This window comes from Channa argus, chromosome 10 (assembly GCF_033026475.1).
Source record: "Channa argus isolate prfri chromosome 10, Channa argus male v1.0, whole genome shotgun sequence".
In the NCBI taxonomy this organism is placed as follows: domain Eukaryota; kingdom Metazoa; phylum Chordata; class Actinopteri; order Anabantiformes; family Channidae; genus Channa; species Channa argus.
This window is the reverse complement of record NC_090206.1, coordinates 7,581,753-7,599,395: the sequence shown is the minus strand read 5'-3', so window position 1 is coordinate 7,599,395 and position 17,643 is coordinate 7,581,753. Positions and strand designations below refer to the sequence as shown.

The window sequence follows — 17,643 nt, the reverse complement described above, 5'->3', positions numbered from 1 at the left end:
GTTGAACCTCACGGGCTACAAATCAACCCAAGCAGGAAAATGCATCATAAATCTTTAGGTTATTGCTCTGTCAGTTTACGGTGGACCTCACTGTGATCTGCAGGTGCCTTTAAAAGAACTGCTGACTCCATACAGAACAAACAGTCAGAGTGTGAACAGCTCAACTGGAGCCTGCCAGGTTGTGATACACAGCTCCTCATCAAAGTACCTTATCATCAGGCATCATAGGGTGTTTTAGAAAAATGTTTGGTGTAAGAATATATATTTTTTTATTCATGTTATATATACTACTTGTATTACTTACAGAAAATTTTACCAGTATCACATAGTCAATCCAAGGGATGTGAGGTTTAATCAACAATGTATATATCACATCATCAAGTATATCTTCAAGTTGGTTGGAGATGGTCCTTCAGAAATGAAATCAAGATTGTATTGATAGAATTTATGTTATTAAAGAGACCTTTAATAGTAAGTACTGGTCTCAGTCTCACAGTTACATACTTTAATGCTGTGGAAAGACATCACATTTGTGGTTCATTTTACTGCATGCTTAATTCTGTATTTGCTTTTATATCCAAATAAGCAGAAATTGGGGAGGGTTGCGTCAGGAAGGGCATCCGGTGTAAAAACTGTTGAAAAAAATCAACATGCGGAGAGTGTTCTGCTGTGGTGACCGTGAACTCACAGGATCAGCCGAAAGGACAAAAAAAAAGCATTTATAATACATGACCAAATGCAACATAAGTTGCAAAATAAAAGCAGAATCAAATCCAAATGCACTTTTAAAATTTTAAATTTAAAATGAGCACAATGGTTATTTAATTAATCCTTTGCTTGACCACTTCACTATTTCTTCTACTTCATACCAAGTACATAGAAGATACCAAGGATTCGTGAATCTTTGCAAGTTGGTGTGCAGCATAAGCTTAAACTGGTTTTTATTTATTAATACTTAACACACACATACACACACACCTCCAATGTCAGTTAATTCAATTCTAACAGGTAAACTCAGTTTGTTGTAGTACAAAAGTCGAACAGCAGATGGCACATGAGGGCAGGTCAATATGAAGAAACATTAATCAGGCGAGGAAACAAAGAAATTTTGTAGATACAAACAAACAAAAATAAATGCATATATACTAAATTGGACTTTTTTCTATTTCACAGCTGTGTCTGCATGTGTGTACATATAAATTTGGGAGTGAAGCCATAAAACATAGCTGCAAGATGTATACGTTCATCTCACTGCAGATGAGGGTTGTCAGCCTCGGAAATCCTCAGGACAGGGGAACTGAAGTTGGATGAGAAGGGAACAAAGTTCTGGGTGCTCAGATAACTAATCTTCTTGTTACCGTCCTCTTCTGATCCTTCCTCCACACTATCCTCTAGTGAGACTAGAGACCCGTGCGGCTGGTTGCAGGGCTGTGGTGGAGGCACCAGGCCATGCAAGAGGCTGTTCCCCAGGTGCGAGTTGCATCGAGCCAAGTTGTCAGTCAGGTGCTGCATGTACACTTCCTCCAGCTGTTTGTCCAGCAACCCATTCAATGCTGAGTTAGACATAGGCTCCAACGTATCAGGTAGATCTAGGCTGATATTCACACTGGCCCCCATAACCAGATATCCCTGGTCTGGCATGGGTGAAACTGGGTCGTCTTGGGGATCCTGTTTGACTGCCCATTCTGGCTGTTTATCTGCAGAAACAGGAGAGTATAAATCGTGCTGGGTGAGGGTGGCTCTCAGTGGGTTGTTTGAGATTCGGCCAGAGTCAGCCACCTGCAGGTCCGGGTATTGATCCAGGAGGCTACAGTCGTCTACACAAACTCTAAAGTCAGGTGAACTCCCAGGAATTGAAAGGCCTACAGGGCCCTGAGACACCACTTCCAGTCCTTTGGCTGGGGTGGAGTCTTTCTGGTTTGGACCTGATATGGAAAATATTGATTATTTAGCGGTTGTGTTATGTCACATGTTTTGTGACATAACAGTTCTTAGTAACATCATATCTAACAAAGTAAGATAATTTAAGTAAAAGATAAAAAAAATTGGACTAGATGATATATAGTACACAATACCATGACAAATAAATAGACTCACATGTGTGTTTTATGTTGCATGTTATGATATTTTAAGGCTGCTTACCTGCTTTAGCTGGATCTGCCTGTAGGTCTGTAGATTCTGTAGAGTCTGTAGAGTCGTATGAATCTGTACGGTGGCTGTGCGTCTGTGTTTTGTTCTGTCTAGAGGCAAATTTTTTCTCCTCCCTGTAACGGAGCAATCTAAGGAAACCCTCACCGAGCATTGCACAGGCTCTCTGTCCCCTTTTTTGATGCCTCTCTTTTGCTGCTTCTGGTTCTCGGTCCTAAGCACTAATGCCAGAATGTGACTATGCTCGCAATTGCATACAGTCTGGTCTGTTTCACTTCTGCAATTGAGAAGTGGCCCCTCCACCCTCCACTACATACTTCCTTCATTAGTCTGCAACTGAAAATCAAATTTGAAAAAGAGAGAGAACAGCGCTTTAAGGAATAAACTGTAAAATGTTAATATAATAAGCTTAGTGGCAGAAATGTTCCAATTCAGTATACATATTGCAATATTCTGTATTGTTAGATTGTTTTTAATGACGCATTGATGGTCACGTAGGATTTTACTGTTGTAAGCTATTTAAAATAGAACTAGTTTCACTTAGTGCAGTAGATACTGTATGTTCGTGATAACCCCCGGAAAAGTTCTTTTATGTTGTTTGAGATTGTAAAATATTGGAAAGTTTAATGCATCTGAACTTTAATCATTTAAAAAGTAGTGTAAAATCCATATGAAAATGATTGTGTAACCACTTTACTTAAGTGGAATTGATGATAACTCATAGACACACGCAGGGTGCTAAGGGCACCAAGAAAGATAATGATTACCTTAGAACATTATGAGACAAAAACACTGAATACCACTGCATTACGAACAATGTAGTAATGTACAAATCCACAAAACAAAAAAAAAAAGCACATTTGCATGGGTGGACTCTTACCGAAACCATTTTTAATAAACTAAAACTGTTGTTTCTATGTTCATGTCTTTCTTGTGTTGCAATCCTATGTATGTTATTGTTTTCACATATGTGAAAAAACATTTCTGAGAAGTCCAGCTTCCCCAAAAAAGGGAAAATATTTCCCTTAATGTAATAAACTACTCAATTTAAAATAGCACATTGAAGAAACAGTAAAGTGAAACACAGATACGTAAGAATTGTTTATATTTTTTCTACCACTGTCAAGTCTCCTTTAATATACTATATAATGTAATATTTAAATCATTCTACAGATTTTCCCCAGAATTTTGGCTAATTGATACAAATCAGAAAATAGGAGTGTCTCTCTCAGCATTGACAATTTAGTGATAATAAATTCACTTATCATGATACTGACTTACTGCAGCAGGTTCAGTAAATATACAAGCCTTGATCAGATAAACAGGAGTTTCACATTCTGTAAACTTAAAATCAATGGAAATAAACCGTTTGTTACAAGGTGACAGCATTGATTTGAAATTTAAGTGACAGCATCATTACTAAGTGTAACTTCATCACTATTAGCAAAAAGATGATGAAAGGATGAGGAAGGACAGTCATATTTGGAGGCGTTTTAAAATTTTATTTCAGGGAAAATTATGCAAGACGGGGTTTACCAAAACAACGTGTAACAGGATGCCTACAGAAAAATGAAACAGCGATTTTACTCTTTTAGAAACAAACAAACAAAAAAAAAGGCAAAAAAATAAAAAAATAAAAAAAAACAACTGTTTGCAGACTGGTACACTTGGCTTTGTCGTTTTCAAAACACGAATCATCTCGTAGAAAAATGTTTGCTATTTAAATTGCATTGAGACCATATAGAGTAAATAAAAACAAAGAGAATGTAATAGATAACTCCAGACGGTGCTGCACTTTTGGTGATGACATAACTGGCAGGAGCACATTTGATGTTTTCATCAAATGTGCTAATGTTACCAGGGACTAACTAACAAGAGCTGTACTGATTAAACCTGTGGAGTTACACAAATGTTTTATGATCTCATGTTAACATGGATTACGAGATCTTGGGAAGTTTTTTGTGTCGGACCATGTGTTCTCAAATGGAAAGCTACACATTCTTGCTAATAGGTGATTGACATGTCATTAGGCCAACGGTTTTAACAGGCTGAGGTTGATAGGAGGAAGCAGAGCTGTGTTTTATTACCCATAATGCACTGCCTTAGTACCTCTTTTTACCACAGCTGACAAGGCACAGCAAAACAGTTACTAATAATAAAAAAAAAAATCAAAACCATCCACATATTTGTAAGCTGAGTGACATGATGCTTCTTTTTTTCCTGGATCCATTCCCAGTCACTCCGGGTCCAAGTCTGGGTCCAGGTCAAAGCCTGAGTTCTCAGATAAAAATCATGCAAATCTGCTACTGCTGTGCTTTCTTCGCTAGAGCCTCGGCCTCCTGGAGAGAAACACAGAGGAAGAGGGTGAGAGTGTTATTTTAAAATGGTGTATATTTGTTTTTATTTCTCTTGCCAGAGCTCAGAGGAAAACCCCTCTGTTTCTATGGTAACTGGCAAACTGGCACACCTCCCCACACTTCCTGTTGTGGCAGAGAGGAGGCACCAGTGTGCAGGAGGGGATATGGAGAAGAGGCCAGCTCGGGTGTTAGGATATCATGAACAGATGTATTATGCAATATGTGTGTTTTCTGTAGGGAAATCACACCGTGAGGATAAATATGGATTTAGGCACAAAAGCTGATTTTACAGGAAATATGGTTAGGATGTTAGAACGCAGTTCAAAGAATTGACAGCTATCAGTGTGTGGTTGTGATTCTTGGCTTAACCTTAGAGCCTGGCGGAGCAGTCAGCCCCAAAAATGCATACACAGCGCTGTCCTCTCTGGCATAGAAGAAGCCCTCATAGTCCTGAGAAAGGGGAAGAAAACACAGATGGGGGAAGGTTAGACGCGGATTGATCACAGGAATCTGAACTAAAAGCTGAGAAATGATAATATCAAAGAAACTCTGAATCCGTGCAAGAAGGTTGTATTGTTAGAACAAGGACAAGCCTCAGTAGTCAGTTGGATCGGACGACACTGTGTTTGACAAAACAACCCAGAGTAAACAAGCTGACTGCTGAGTTGTCTGTCATTCTTGTTCCCTCACTCCTTGTCTTTCTTTGGTTCTCTCTGTCGTCTCCCACACACACACAAACACACACACACACATCCTGGGAAATGCTGTTTTCTTTGTCTGTGACATTCACTGTAGCTCATCGTACATGTGCACCCTCACCTACACATCCATTAGCAGCACAGCATGACACCTCAGTGCGATCGGGCTAAAGGCATGTGTTTTTTATCAAGGCTGCAGGTTATCATCTGTTAATACAGGACAGAACATTTTGTTAATTAGAATCTGAGATGGGCTGTAGTCAGGATGTGGATGACAGAGATCGTGCATTCAAATTCCAACAACCCCATTCTTGAGTACCAACCAAAAAGAGGGATTATTTATTGGGTCGAATTTTAGTGATTCTTTAAAACTGTACAGTTCTGTGACTCTATCGCCACACATGAGGATACCAAAATCTCATACGCGCATTACAAGCTACAGCAACTGGATAGTTAGCATAGCTCACAGTTACAGGTGCTAACAGCTACTGGAGGGAACCAAGCAGGCATTTCTCTGTGCTAAGCTAAGCTAACATTAACTAAAGCGGATGAACAAGCTAACAAGTGACAAATTTTAAAGTTTGTGTTGGCAAACATTACAATTCATTTGGAATGTTTTTATAACCATATGATAAATGTCATCCATATTTACGCAACTTTTGCTTTATTCCATTTATTATTTGAAGGAAATACCTGGCTCTCTGGATACTAAATACTCAGTGTTTACTGCTTTGGTTTAGCGGCTTGCTGCTAATGGTACATGGGTCTTGATTCTGGGCTTCTGTAGGTTTGTCACATACAAATTGATGCTGACATATGGTACCTATAAAATACGGTAAATGGGCCCATAGAGCACAGGATCTCTAATCTAATAACACTAACTGGCAAATTATTACTAATAACACTAAGTTATACAAGTAAAAGTGCAAGTAATTCCTGAAAAAATACTACAAGTAGAAGCTTCAAATTCAGCTTCAAAACTGCTTCGAATTATCTGCTCGTGTTGAAATACAAAGTACTACTAAGTGGTGTAAAATGTATATCCTACAATCACTCAGGTGATCTCCATTTAACTGTGTGACTTTGAAAGTAATTGGCTTCACCTGTGATAGGGACTTTAATGGGGGGAATATTTATGCAATCACCTATTTTCAATTTAAAATTTTTGAATTAATTAGATTATGTTGTAGAGATCTCTTTTTACTTTTAGTAAAACAAAATGTAATTAAATTAAATTAAAATGACCTGGATTCAATGTTGTAATAAATAACAGGTGAAAACTTCCACGGGGGTGATTTGTTTCAATACCCACTGTGTGACGTATTTAGTTAAGCTGTATTTACTATACCATATTTGCATAGACAATCACACCCCAAAAGTTCACAACATCTCTGTGTGTGTGCGTGTGTGTCTCACCCCACAATATTTGCTTTCATTAAATATCTGTGGAGGAAGAGGGTTGCCAGTTGCCGGCCTGGACTCCTCGGGAATATTTTCTCTCATCCACTTCCTGTTGTCCTCATTAGCCGCAATGTCACACTCCTCGAATTCAATCTTGTTGACCGCCAGGAAACCTAGCACATCCTGCTGCTGCTTCTTAATCTGTGCGCAAGGGAAGATGAGACAGGGGAAGTTGTCTGTTAGACATGTGTTAACTTCAACCGTATGAAGAAACAGAAGGGCATCAATTCACCATACTGTCTTCAGTCTGCCTCTAAAATAAGGACACTTCTCTCCTGTGCTGTGAGAAATTACACCACAGAGATCACTAGCTGCTCTGTTACTAAGTTACCACTCATTAACAGACATGTGAATCAAGCGATACAAGAACATTGAAAAGGATGAACTCAGATAATCACTTAACTTCATTGTTTAAAATGGAACCATATAAAAAACATTTGTAACACTTTGCATTGTGTTATTTTGACAAAATGTCAAAACATGTCTTTTTTTAAACAATAAAATGAGCAAATAACCAACTCTACAACCAACAGGAAATTAAGCTATCAATAATAACACAGTGACGTCCTATGTGATCTCACCTCTTTTAAAGTACGATTTTATATCACAAATATGCCAAATTTAGTCACCTGCAGAAAGATGATAAAGGATGGATAAACTGTCCATTTTACTGTATGTATCATTTCTGTTTCTGACTCTATATAGATGTACGTGTGGGATTTAGTGCAAAATTGTGCTCCAATGAGCTCTCAGTGGGCATGTGTAAGAGAGAGAATGGCCCTACAAGGCCAACGGAAACAAGAGCTCCTCTGGGACTTGGGAGGAGGTAACTGGTCAGACACAAGCCAAATAAGGCCTGTTACAAGGAGACACACACATCTAGTCACAGTTGTACACACACAGACACATTAATACACCTAAAACCAAACCATTTTCATATCAGAAACATGATAAGGTTACATATGTAATAATTAATGTGTCGTTCCTCCTCACAGCTTTGTTGTGTGCAGACGAGACAGGCCGATTATTTAACAGTAATCTCCAAAAACAACACTGAGGCATGGCAATAAGGAAGCTGACAACGCTACCACAGTCTATCCACTGTACAGTTTTAATCATTTCATGGCAGTTGCACTCCCGAGGCCAAAGTCCTAAAAGCCAGCTCTTTTCCCACCTGCTCTGGAAAGTAGCATAAGCCAACCAAGTGGAAAGCCATGAGCTCAAACTCACTTCAGCTCACTCTCTACAAACACACACACAGGCAATCCTCTTTCAGATGGAAAAATGTGCACAGTATCTTCTTGACGTAAATTTACAGCAGATCATACAGATCAACAGACCAATTTGAGGTAAAATTGTTATAATGAAATGGTAAACTGTAGTATTCTTACACTTTCTCCTCTTGTCTCCTTCCTTTTGATGCACTATGGCCATCCCCCTCTCACAAGCCTGTGGGCAAGCAAAATTTGTAGGGCAAATTGGCAACATGCCATCTGCCCTTAGCTCTCATTGCACAGTAACAATTACCAGGATTGACCCTTTTTGCCCTAAGTGTCCTCTTAATTTGATATTATAGAAAAAACCACAATCCCCCCCAGGGTTGGGTGTGGTAATAAACAAGTACTCTCCTGTTGTATTATTCACTCCTTCTTATAGTATATACCTAGAATACCTGAAAATGACTCCTGCGTTCTAACTAAAAAGACAGACCGGGCATTAGACAGCAGACACTCAACGACAGAAGCCTGATTTCCATAATGCATGTTTTCTTTTACAATATTCAGTGGCTTGCTCCAGTATGCAAATACAGACATTGGGTTTAACTTAATGCAAAAAGAGCAAAGACATTTATTTTGTGTTCTTGGTTTTGTCTACTTGCCTTGACATGGATCAGCCCATAGATCTTAAGGGCTTTTTTGGTCTTAAGTGATGACTTAGTATTATAGAAATGTTACGAAACTGATTTCAAATGTTTCATTCTCAAGCCAATACAGAAGCTTAAACAGGCCCTGAGAATTACTTGCAAACCTTTTGCTGGCACTTTTTGCTTGACGATGCATTGATTTATTTTATTTTTTTAGAGTCTGAGTACTCTACTCAGGTCTTATCACATTCCCAACACAGTCCATGTGTCCACTCATAGAATAACTACATCAAGAATTACATGATCAGTGTTTGCACAAACGTAAGTAGTCTAACTCCAAAATGATCACAACTGCATTTGAATATACCAGCAAATATGATCATCTAAAAAAGCACAGATTATTATATTAACTTATTCTCTATGCAAAGTTCACATATAGTTCAACATATCTGTTGTTACACTGATCATTATTTGCGACTAACTATAAACCTGAGTAAACCACAACTGTGGTAAAGGACTCTGCACTATATGATTTCTGGTTTACATTTCACACCAACATCATCATGTGAGAGTTGCTGTGGGCCAGTGAGACCAGATCCATACCTGATCAATCCCAGAGAAAGGTCAGAACTCAGTCATTAACAGCTGCCAGACCACAGCAGGCGTTGATCTGGGCTGAATCCCTGACTCATTTATGTCGATGAATATTTGGTGTCCAATCATGGTAAATGCACACATTTGAAATTACTTCAAAGATTCCTCATAGATGTTTTGTATTAAGTAAACACTCTAATTTTTGCCAGCATTTAAATGCAGGAAATCCACTCTCTGGACTAGGGGAAAACATCAATCTCCCCAAGGCCCTGTATGTTATTAAGAGGTAAAGGTTTGTTTTGATTAGATATAGATCTAGATTTCTGCTAAAAAAAAACTGTTTCTTACTGGACTTGTAGCAGACACAGTAGCCTCCACCCAGTCTTGAGCTCAGCATTACAACACTGCTACAAAAGAGCCTTACACTGCTGGCCTGGATAGGTTCCCTCAGTACTGCCCAAATGTGAAACAACAAAATGCCAAACTTAAAGGAAACTCCACCAATTTTCCACTTGCTCCCCATGGCTTTAGTTCAGGGTGTACATTTACAATAATGTTTTTTAACTTCTCTCTGACTTCCCTATTTAAAATATCTCTCTTCTTCTGACTGAAAAGAATGCCTCCAGATGACATCACTTGGAGGAACCTTCAGTTCAGATTATGTCATCTTGTTGCTGACACTATGGAGGTTGTGATGGTGGTCAACCTTGTTTTTCAGAGCTCCCACAGATAATATTATCTGAACTCCTAATAATGTAAAACTCTGGTAAAGCAGAGAAACATTTTAAAATAGTGAAGTCAGAGAAAAGTTCAAAAGCATTGTTGTATATTTACACCCTAAACTAAAGCCATGGGGAGCAAGTTGAAAAGGGGTGAAGTTGCTCTTAAGCCTCAAGCTATAGACATATGTCAATCCCAAAGTGGAAATTTATAGTAAATCTGAGGTTCTGAGTTAGAAAGGTCAAGGCAAGACATACCTAAAACCTCCACATGTGCATAGTTTCCCTGTGACTGAAATGTACAGTACTCTTTACACAGATTTCCTTTCACTTAAGGTTGGCTTAGTGTGCTACAGTCTGGATACACAGTTGCAGGTGTGTGTGTGTGTGTGTGTGTGTATGTGTGTGCACATTTACATGTGTAGATGTGAAAGAAATTCCAAATTTGAGAGTCAAATTTGGCCACAATGTACCTCTCAACCAGGCGAAACATGGAAATGTGGTACATTTTCTTAAACATACTGTATAAAACCCTCCCTATAGTGTAATTGTTTAAGAATATTAGTGTTTTGTCAGAGCTAAGGTTGGGGTATGGATCCATAATATCGCCTAATCTTGAAAGTCAATGGGAGTAACGCTAAATATGTCTAGACAATTAACAGTAGGTCACAACACCAACTCTTCAGGTGACTCAAACACTCTGCTTCTCGTTACTGGGTGGAAATATGATGTCAGCTCTCAATTCACTTTCTAAGGATGTCAGCCTCCAAACAGGACTAGCACAAGTCAGGGGTCAGGAGGGAACTGAGCTCTTGTTTTGCTCTGGAGTGCTAAACCACACTATCTGTGACTATAATGATTAGTTGTTCCATTATAATATTGAGCATTTTGTTATGTTATATTGCACTCATACAGTATTCTTCTTCAGACTGCAGATTCAAAGCATAACAAAGATAATTGTTCCTAAATTAATCCACTCCGTTCCGCCCAGTCCCTCCTCTCAATGCTCCATTTCTATGCTCGGCCCAGCCCTTTGGACATTATTCTCAGATTAAAATAAAGTAAAAGATGCTACGACATGGCCTTCACTGAACTGGTCTTCTTAAATATACACAGACAAAGAGCCTAAATGGAACATGTCTGTTCACGTCTTTGATGCATTAGATCTGCCTGAATTATGCTGAACTTTTAAAATGCTGAATCTGAAAAAAAAAAACAATCCCACTTGCCTCCCTGTTTGTGCCGATTTTTCCTTCACACGCTGAACCAGATCGGAGGGATTAATGTAGCAGCCGACACTGCTGGACAGTGGAATGGAATCACATTGTTGTTTGTACTTTCTGCTTAGTGAAGGTTGAGGGTTTTGAACACAGTTTGTCGTTCAGCAGGAAATGCACACTATTTTAGAAACACACGCTTGTTGCATAGAAAAGACATCTTCAACTGTATAAAACAGATTCAGACAGAATCCTATAAACCTAATGATATGATCACGATAAACCAGACATAATGGACTACGCTGTCTGGCAACTCTAATAAAGATGCAGAATAAGGAAGCAGTAAGTATAAGTGAGTTGGTGAGGGATTTAAGAGGAGCTTGTCCAGTTGTTCTAGCAGACTCTACTAAAAGAGGTAATGCATTTTCCCAGACAGCCTCCAGCACAGTGATGGCATTAATGGCTCTAAGCTCCTATCACTCTGACTTTAGATGAAGTTCCCGTACTGTAAGACTGCTGCAAGGCCTTTGCAAATGTCATTTACCGTAAGGCCAATAAAGTCTACTCGGCACCGCCCGGCTGAAAGCAGGCTCTGAGGTTGATCATTTCCTCTGTGTTAAAATAAACTGCTCGAGGAGGGTCATTCATCCTTAAGGTGACCTATAAACCACATGATGCGATGAAACATTCAGTTACAAACTATGAAAACATTATGAGAAACAATGAGAGGAGTCTGGCAATAATTAACATAAGAGATTGTTTAACAAATTGTGCAAAATAGATGTGTTTGCAACACTAACACATAATAGTCCAAATTTATGGACTAAACAGTCCTAAACAGTGCAAAAGTGTTCCTGGGCTGCAGCTGCAAATTTAAAAAGGGGGCCCTGGAGAATTGCATCACCATCATTCCTCTCCACTGTGGAAGAAACTGCCAAAAAATGAAGCTGAGGCTTGTCCAGGCTGCAGGACTGTAAAGACCACTTTCTAGATTATGTTAGATCCCAACTGTGCCCCTCAAACACAAGCTGGCTGTCTTGGCATCAGGTGACACAGCAGGGAATTTAAGTTAATTTATTGATTTTCTACTGCAGTCTTTCCTGTCCCCAGGCTCATCACTTCAGGAAGCACTGTGACAAAGCACCACTCAGTTACCCACCTCAAACTTCCTCTCTGTGTCTGCCTGTGTGACAAAGTTTTGAAATGAGGCATGGAGATAGTTAAAGACACTCAGAAGATTTCTACTGTGTCCAGAGTCTTGAGGAGGGCAGAGCTGCATTCTTACTGATGAGTCAGACCACTCCAGACTAAGAGGACAAACAGCCTGATGGACACCATTTAGTGAGTTCAATAAAAGTTCAGCTACCTTCCTGTTGCCTAACAAGCTCATAAATGCTGAGCATAAATCCAGCTAAAACCTCGTACGTAACAGCCATGCCAATCGTTTAGCACTTACCGTGGTGGATCCAGAGGACGATGCTATGTACACTTTGATCACCATGGTAAATCCCTGATGCTCACACAGCTCCGGTATGCAGCGCTTGGTTGTCCTGCCTCTTGCAGACGCTTTGCAGGAAGAGTGAGATTAAAACAAATCAACTTCGCAGGCTGAAATTCTGTGTGTCAGTTGTAGGCAGCGCAGACTATCTGCGCAAATGCTCCAGTTCTGAGCACTGGATGGAGCTTGGTATTCCTCCTCCGCCTCTATTCAGCCTCCCCGCCCATTCTAGTGTCTCTCTCTCTCTCTCTCTCTCTCTCTCTCTCTCGTTGTGTGTGTAGGGCAAAAACACACACTCGGAGACACGTACACGCACGTACAGAGAGGCAATGGGCCTATCGTAATGGCAGCTCAGCGAGGTTGTGTCTGACTATTTCAGCATCGGCCCCTTTGTCTGCGGGCCCGGTATTGACTGTTGTGCTGTCAACGCTGCAAATTCGCACCAAAGTTGCAAAGCAGGAGTTTTTTGTATTAAGGTGATTAAAATAATGTATCTGTTGTGATTTATTTATTTATTTTAATACTTTAGAGTGCTTTTGTGTAACAGCACAGCCTCTGGAAGCCACCGTCTTCAGCAGCCACATCCATTACTCGGGCTTTGTGGGCCCCCTGCAGGCGTCTGGGGCAGACGGCGCAAAGCGTTTTCCTTAAACGAATTTAGGAAAGCCGACTGGCAAACAAACAAAAAAAAAATGTGTCGGAGAGGAGTGGGCGCCATATTGGACTCAATCGTGAAGTGAATTTGTGGTGGTATTTCTCTCTGCTGGCCGCTGCAGATGTGAGCGCCGGCTCTTAGACGAGCCAGCGAGGATGCATGGCTTTACACTGGAGCATGTTGCCCTCCGCCGGGGCCTGCGTAACGGCGCATACACAGGTTAGCCGTGCGGCCTCTCTCTCACCCTCTCTGACTCTCCCCCATACAGTAATTAAATACACTTGTATGAAGGCAAATACGTCCTCGAATTGCAAATCCTTTCCTTTTTGCAGGCTTCCTCCCATCTCCCCCTGCAAGAAGCCATTCGCACAGACCCCAAACCATCACCGGCTCCAAAATTCCAAGTGTTCTGCAGCCCCGAATGGCGTCACCTGATTGGCCGAGAGCCTATCAATCATGGCTTTAGCCGCACCCCTCCCCCCATTCAACCACTCGCCTCTCTGTTCCAGTGTGTTTACTACACTGCCGAGCATAAGGGAGACACTCGTCTTCACATGCACTGAACCCACTAAGAAAAACACTTTATAGTTGTATTTGTAAGAAAACCTCCAAGAGCTCAACATGCCCAAGAGAAAGGTACGTATTCGCAAAATGGCAAAAATTATTTGAGGGGGATTTCAGCTATTAATGCAATGCAAACGATTGTGAAGACATCCCTCTGAGACATTACTTAATTATAACGCAACGTATAAGCGCTATTATTCGCTGGAAATTTTTGCCTATTTTCTAGATATAATGTACATTTTTTATGTGTTTGAATGAATATTTTCCTGCTCGGACACGGCCTTAAAAGCGCGTTTTCTTGTGAGAGCCGCTGTCCTTTGGGGAGTCAGAAGTCTCTTTCGGTCTCCATGCAGTTAAAGCACAAGCAGCAGCCATGCTTTGCAGCTCTTGTCCACCTTCGTCGCCGACCTACCGAGAACAAACGCTCCACTTATCGCCATTTCGTCACCAAACCGGCCAAAAGTGGCACCAGAAAATGCGCTGGTGCCTTTACTTTGCATTTTGACCCCAAAAACAAACATTCGCCGTCGCGTTTCGATAAAATTATATATTTTCTCTCTTTGTTCATAGTCCCAAATGGCTGCGATGGCGTGGCTCTGCCGCCGGGTGGCGCGCCTGAGCCCCAGCAGGTCCCTCCCCCTTCGGAGAGACTCCCGCGCCAGCTTTCAAATCCGAGCTCCATGCATTGAATGAGAGAAAGAGATGGGGGAGTGAAGGGAAAAAGCAGGGCCTGGGCCCTCAAAATATGGCTCCAGAGGCCCACATGGCTGAGCTCTCATAGCCTATCACTGAGATCATGCATTACCTCAGCATCCCGGGGCTCTTATCCATTAAAATATACCTGTATTTGAAATAAATTTTGGTTTTCACCTGAAACGAAAAAGTTTTTTCAGCACATCTGTAATTAATCATAATGTGCGCTTGAAGCTTTTAGCAGCTGTTTCCTAGTATTATAAACACTAGTTAAAGTCTTAATAATGTCAATCTCAATTTTTGTCTCTTTTAACTTGTTAAATATGTGTCTTTCAGGCACAGGGAACAGAAGGAGGAGAAAAGGAGGAGGTAAGCAGGTTTCATGTTAAGTAACACCTCGTATATGTGGTTAGGATAAAATGTTCATCGTTACATCGCATATGTGTGAGCATAAACAAAAACAAAGTGCTTTAATAACTAACTGGAATGTGTGTTTCCTGACTGCTGTCCCAGTGAAAATTAAAGTTCTGTAATACCAATCTTTGTTCTTTTTCAGCCCCAGAGGAGATCAGCTCGGTTATCAGCGGTAAGAAAACACACATACAGCGCCATTTCACACACTTAGATCAATGGGTGCACTTAATAAACCATTAAAGCTCAGAGTGAAATGCGTAAAATGAGTTACAAACATGTAACTAAATATCTGTGACAAAAACGTTGCTTTTAAAGAAGCAAAACAAGTATTTTCCTGCATGTAGTTGTTTGAATACTTCAGTGAGATTCATTGCAGTACAAACAGTGAAAAACTTGTTATTTTTACATTACTGAGCTTAAGAAAAAGTTACAAAAAAGAACATTTAGGGTTGTATTAGGTTGTAGTAAAGTCGATAGAAATCTCTCAAAGTTGCTAAAACACCTTAGTGAACCGTTTAAAATTTAGAAATCTTATAGCAAGTAAAAACTTCAGGACTGAGTACTTAAAAACTGAGGCTCATACATCTGCTTGTAATTCTAACTAAATACCAATAGCTGGCATAATAGAGGCTTCTTACCTTTAATATCTACATTCTGTCTGAAGTCGTTTATCAGCCCAGTCGGTGACCTGTTGATGCTGTATAGCCCCAGGCAAAGGGCATTTAAAGAGGTTTTGTTTTAAGGAGCAATTTAGAATTTGGTTGTATGTCATCTGTATGTAAGGTGTCTTGTAGGAGTCAAAGTCCTCTAGAAAAGTTGTAAATAGGCAAAGACAGTGATCTAGTGAGGAAGTTTGGTTGTTTTCTTTATTTCCTTCCTTTTTTTTCTGCAGAAACCGGCCCCACCCAAGCCGGAGCCAAAGGTCAAGAAGGCAGCAAAGGTAAGAGATGCTGGCATTTGATTCTGCATGAACTTGAGCTGGAAAGCAGCAGAAGGCACGGGTAGCTTGTGAATGTTCAGCTTGCTAACATCTCAATCCTGTTGCCTGCCGCAGAAAGAAAAGGCTGTAAACGATAAGAAGGAGGACAAGAAGACCAAGAAGGCGAAGGAGAACGCCGAGGCAGAGGCGAACGAGGAAAACCACTCTGAGAACGGAGAGGCCAAGACCAACGAGGTGAGAGTCCACAGCCAAAGGAGAAGCAGGTTTTCACGGGCTAAAGATGTGCAGCATCAAAGGTTTTGACCTTAGACCTCTCCTTTGTCCCCACAGGTGGAGGCAGCCCCTGAGGAGGCCAAGGAGGAGGCCAAGTCCGAGTAGCACCACTGCCCAAACTTCCTCCTCCTCTACAATCCCTCTCCCCCCCCTCAACACCCCAACCAGCCCCCCCACCCCATCCCCAAGTCTCTCACATGGTTTCCCTCCAAGGCGTATTGTTAACAGAGGAATATTTTTATCAATGATTTTATAAGTATCCGTACAGATTTTTAGCACAAAAAGCAAAGCTGATTATGGAGCGCCTTGCAGATTTGCAGTGGTCATATCAAGTGTCTGCAAGCAAGATGAACACACTAAAATCTTTTTTAAATGGCATTTCATGATTGTCGAAGGCTTGTTTGGTGTAGAAAGTGAGTCCCTGCCGGATTGGCTATGTTGTGAGTTGTGTATTCCCTTCCCACATCTTCCCCTCTCCAGTCCCTCTTCTTCCTTCATGAATTAGACTTTCCTCCCCCTACAGTTCAGCCTTTATCCATGTTTTATTAACAGGCAGCCATGTTAATGTGGGTGATTCTTTTAGACCTCTAAATGTGCAGTGAGTCCCCTTTGCTTCTGTCTCATGGTCTTGTTTTTTTTTTTTTTTTTTCATTGAAGTCGTGTTTTTAAAAAAAGCGTGTTGAAGCGTGTTGTCCATAAGAAAGAGGAAGATGAACATGTGAAACATTCCGGGAACAGCGTTTGCCTCTGACCTGTCTCTTAGACGACCCTGCGTGTTAAACAGCTCCTGCTCCACCCACGCTGTCATGTCAGCTTTTCTAAACACTCTGGTTTTTTTAAAATAATTGAATTTGGAAACCTTCTCTGACAAATGCAGGTGTCTGGTCCCTCTCTTATGTTCTGAAATTCTCTTAATAAAAAGAAGTCCTGGGAATTTTCCTCGAATCTGTGTCTCGAGTTTGTTTATTTAAGAGATTGTTTTTTGGGTTTTTTTTTACAGCATGACGCAGGTTAAAGTTTCTCCATTAACACCAAACAGTCAGTATGTACTTGTGCGTGTATGTGTCTCAGCTTTACTATTGGCTTTCAGGGCCAAGCATTAAATTCCAGTACATTTTGTAGTAATGGCAAAGATACATCATCTTGAAATTACACTTGAGTGCTACAGGTGTAATTTGCAAACCTGTAGCTTAGCTGTAATGCTGAGTGTGAGTGCTATTCAGTTTTATTTTTCATACAAGGAGACATAATCAGAATTGTAAGGCGCAAGTAATTTTAAGAAATGCAAGACAAAACAAATCAGACTCTTATTAGGACTTCTATTAAAATAAAACATGATCAAATGTAATTTCACTGCAGACAAAGGCTGCTGCTACAGGAAATAGATTGTTCAAAGAGGTAAATAATGGATGGGGCAGTGGTTGGCAAAATCTGTTGATCTTCTAAACTTACTCTAGGTCAGTTCTCCTTGTCTAAACCAATATAACTTACTTTCTAAATCTGCTGCTGTAGCAACAACATATAGGGATCAGGTCAGCTGAGGCCTGA

General features: G+C 40.5%; 3 protein-coding genes across 3 annotated transcripts; 1 reads left to right on the top strand and 2 right to left on the bottom strand.

Moving 5' to 3' along the window:
* Positions 1-245: 245 nt before the first annotated feature.
* Positions 246-2,393, bottom strand: si:dkey-237j10.2 (uncharacterized protein LOC568721 homolog). Its single transcript, XM_067518340.1, has 2 exons — positions 2,143-2,393; positions 246-1,925 (listed from the first exon to the last, which is right to left on the bottom strand). The coding sequence occupies exons 1-2, from the start codon at positions 2,300-2,302 to the stop codon at positions 1,249-1,251; spliced, it is 837 nt and encodes a 278-aa protein (XP_067374441.1). The 5' UTR covers positions 2,303-2,393; the 3' UTR covers positions 246-1,248.
* Positions 2,394-3,629: 1,236 nt separating this feature from the next.
* On the bottom strand, positions 3,630-12,759 carry sh3bgrl (SH3 domain binding glutamate-rich protein like). Its single transcript, XM_067518341.1, has 4 exons — positions 12,515-12,759; positions 6,620-6,805; positions 4,875-4,955; positions 3,630-4,487 (listed from the first exon to the last, which is right to left on the bottom strand). The coding sequence occupies exons 1-4, from the start codon at positions 12,557-12,559 to the stop codon at positions 4,452-4,454; spliced, it is 348 nt and encodes a 115-aa protein (XP_067374442.1). The 5' UTR covers positions 12,560-12,759; the 3' UTR covers positions 3,630-4,451.
* Positions 12,760-13,689: 930 nt separating this feature from the next.
* On the top strand, positions 13,690-17,040 carry LOC137134008 (non-histone chromosomal protein HMG-14A-like). The gene is made up of 6 exons (XM_067518343.1): positions 13,690-13,847; positions 14,805-14,837; positions 15,025-15,054; positions 15,775-15,822; positions 15,937-16,056; positions 16,153-17,040. The coding sequence occupies exons 1-6, from the start codon at positions 13,833-13,835 to the stop codon at positions 16,198-16,200; spliced, it is 294 nt and encodes a 97-aa protein (XP_067374444.1). The 5' UTR covers positions 13,690-13,832; the 3' UTR covers positions 16,201-17,040.
* The last annotated feature ends 603 nt before the right edge of the window (positions 17,041-17,643 follow it).